The 2,623-nt window shown below is 39.2% G+C and overlaps 1 protein-coding gene across 1 annotated transcript; it reads right to left on the bottom strand.

The window, feature by feature from the left end:
* Window positions 1-804: 804 nt before the first annotated feature.
* LOC110795736 (uncharacterized) lies at window positions 805-2,299 on the bottom strand. The gene is made up of 2 exons (XM_056834195.1): window positions 1,100-2,299; window positions 805-1,009 (listed from the first exon to the last, which is right to left on the bottom strand). The coding sequence occupies exons 1-2, from the start codon at window positions 2,297-2,299 to the stop codon at window positions 980-982; spliced, it is 1,230 nt and encodes a 409-aa protein (XP_056690173.1). The 3' UTR covers window positions 805-979.
* Window positions 2,300-2,623: the final 324 nt, after the last annotated feature.

Raw genomic sequence — 2,623 nt, 5'->3', positions numbered from 1 at the left:
AAATAAAGGGAAATTCATTTCAGTTAGCTTTTTACAAAAATATAGCCGTTGAGGCTCTCAAAAAACAGAGTATTTAACATTCCATGCACAACAAAACAACAATAAAACACTTAAAAAAAAAATTCTTTCTTCTCCATCTTCTGCTCTGTGTTTTTTCTCTGTTGCTCCACCATAGCTGACTCTTCTCAACAAAAAGGTATTTTTCTGCCATTTTTTTAAAATCTTAAGTTAGCTTATTTTAACAATAATTAACATATTTAGGAAATAATTATTAAAACGTAATTTATTTGCAGAATGATGAACAGGGCTATCTCTTTGTTCAACAATGGTGATAATGAACACCCTAAGAGGTGCTACTGTGGATTCACAGTATCCATTCAAAAGGCATGGACAAAAGAAAATCCTGGAAGGAGGTTCATTGCTTGTCCAGATTATGATGTTGAAACAAACAGAAGGGGTTGCATCTTTTTTAGATGGATTGATGAACAAGAACCAACAACTTGGCAAACAATTGTCATACTAGGGTTAATGCAAGATAAACAAAGCCTTGCTGCTAAAGTTGATAGTTTTAGGACAAAACTTAGTGAAGCTAACAATTATGCAAGGAAGAGGGAGGCAGACTATGTGATGAGCAAGATGAGAAGACCTATTAGTGTGAAATGTGAAGTGTGGGTTGTAATCCTAGTGGTTCTGTTTTTTTTTTATCTGGTTTGTTTTAAGTTAAGTGGGTTAAGTGGGTAGGTAAAATGTAATGATCTGCACTAATGAAATGTAATGAAGACTTTAAATTCAATAAAATCTAACCTCATGGTCTTTTTTCTAATCTTCTAGCCATTGCAAGATCCTGCAATGCTTGGCTTGATATTGTGTGTCCTTGACTTGGTTGAGTCTGTGACAATGGGAAGTCATGTGCAGGGAAGGAGTAGATGGTTTGCTCACCCCCATGATCAGAATAGAAAGCTGCAGGAGGTCTTTGCCTCTATGGTGTGGGGAAGTGTTGTGATATAGGCTGCATTAATTAAAACAAATTAGGAACAAGTTGGCTTCAGTACAGTAAAGTAACATGTAAGAAATAATTTGAGTATATTGAATGACTTACAGTAGCTATTCTTTGATACCCATTTGGGTAGGTATAAATACCCACACCCCTATTGTGCATTGGTATAGCTGAACTGGTTCTTGGGTGTTGTTGCTGTGGTGTGGTCTGCTCTGCAGTAGCATGATTGTTGCTGTGTTGTTGTTGCTTAGGGGCATTCTTGCAACCCCTTTTGTTGTGGCCTATCACACCACATAAGCTGCATTTCATAGAACAACCTGTTCTCTTCAGCTTACCAGATGCAGTTACCTCTCCAACACCATATCTCCTCTTTGTTTTAGGTCTTCCATTGACCTTTTTCACCTTTGGAGCCACAACAATGCTATCAGAAGTAGGCCACTCTTGAGGACCATTTAAAGGCTCTAACAAAAATTCATATGCCTTCATGTAGGTCTGTTTGCAGAAATATGCATTGACATATTGTTCTGGGTGGTCTACTTTATTCCATATAGCAACAATTGCATGTTTGCATGGAATCCCACTCACCTGCCATGCATTGCAACTGCAAGTATGTTGGTTCAGATCCACCACATACTTAACCTGTGTTGCACCTTCTCTTACTCCATAGCAAAACCCACCATCCCAGTATGCATTCCAACCCCTAGCCCAAATTTTGTGTTTCTCTAACTGAATTTGGATCCTAGGACACAACATTATCTTCTTTTTCCCAATGAAATCTCTTTTCTTATGCAGTCTTTCCATCAAACCCTCTCTGATATCTTCCAACATGGTAATAATAGGCTTGTGCCTTGCACTCAAGATGTATGCATTAAACACCTCACTCATGTTGTTGTCTACACTGTCACAACAAGATAATGGAGTGTAGAATGCCCTACACCATTTCTTGTAGTTCCTTTTCAGTAGGTCTTCAGCAGCTTCATTTGAAATACCCCTCATTACTTCAATGTTTTCATTGAAGTGATTTACTGTGTTGCTTTTTGCAATAGTCCAAAATTGTTTTCTGTACTCTAAACCACCTCCAAACACTCCCCTAAAGTTACAGTACACATGCCTTGCACACACCCTACTTTCAGCTTGTGGAAACACATTTGACACAGCAGCAAGTAAACCCTTTTGTTGGTCAGACATGAAAGTGTACCTTGCTCCTTCACTAGTGCCTAAATCAGTAGCTAGAAGTTCTAGAAACCAACTCCATGTGTCAGTGCTCTCAACCTCACAAACAGCCCAAGCCAAAGGGAACATTTAATTGTTTCCATCCCTCCCTACTGCTACTAACAATTGACCCCCAAATGGTCCCTTTAAGAAACATCCATCAAGTGATATGAAAGGTCTGCATCCTGCCAAGAACCCTTTCCTAAGTGCCTCAAAACACAAATACAGTCTGTCAAACACATTTGCATCCAACTTCAACTTCACTGTGTTCCCTGGATTGCTTCTTAGTATCTCAGCTGCATACCTTGGGAGTAATGCATACTGCTCTTTGTATTCACCAACAATGAGTGCTTGACCCCTTCTCCTAGCCCTGGCAGCCTTGTCTTTGCTCACCCTTATACCCTTTTCTAACCA

The sequence above is a fragment of the Spinacia oleracea genome, chromosome 1, assembly GCF_020520425.1.
Source record: "Spinacia oleracea cultivar Varoflay chromosome 1, BTI_SOV_V1, whole genome shotgun sequence".
NCBI classification, from domain to species: domain Eukaryota; kingdom Viridiplantae; phylum Streptophyta; class Magnoliopsida; order Caryophyllales; family Amaranthaceae; genus Spinacia; species Spinacia oleracea.
This window is presented reverse-complemented; position numbering and strand designations above follow the sequence as displayed.

Excerpts from the sequence above, each read along its gene's own strand:
- LOC110795736 (XM_056834195.1), bottom strand. The coding sequence starts at position 2,299 with ATGTTCCCTTTGGCTTGGGCTGTTTGTGAGGTTGAGAGCACTGACACA. Across the intron at positions 1,010-1,099 it reads GGTATCAAAGAATAGCTACT|CCTATATCACAACACTTCCC; the intron begins GTAAGTCATTCA and ends TAATTAATGCAG.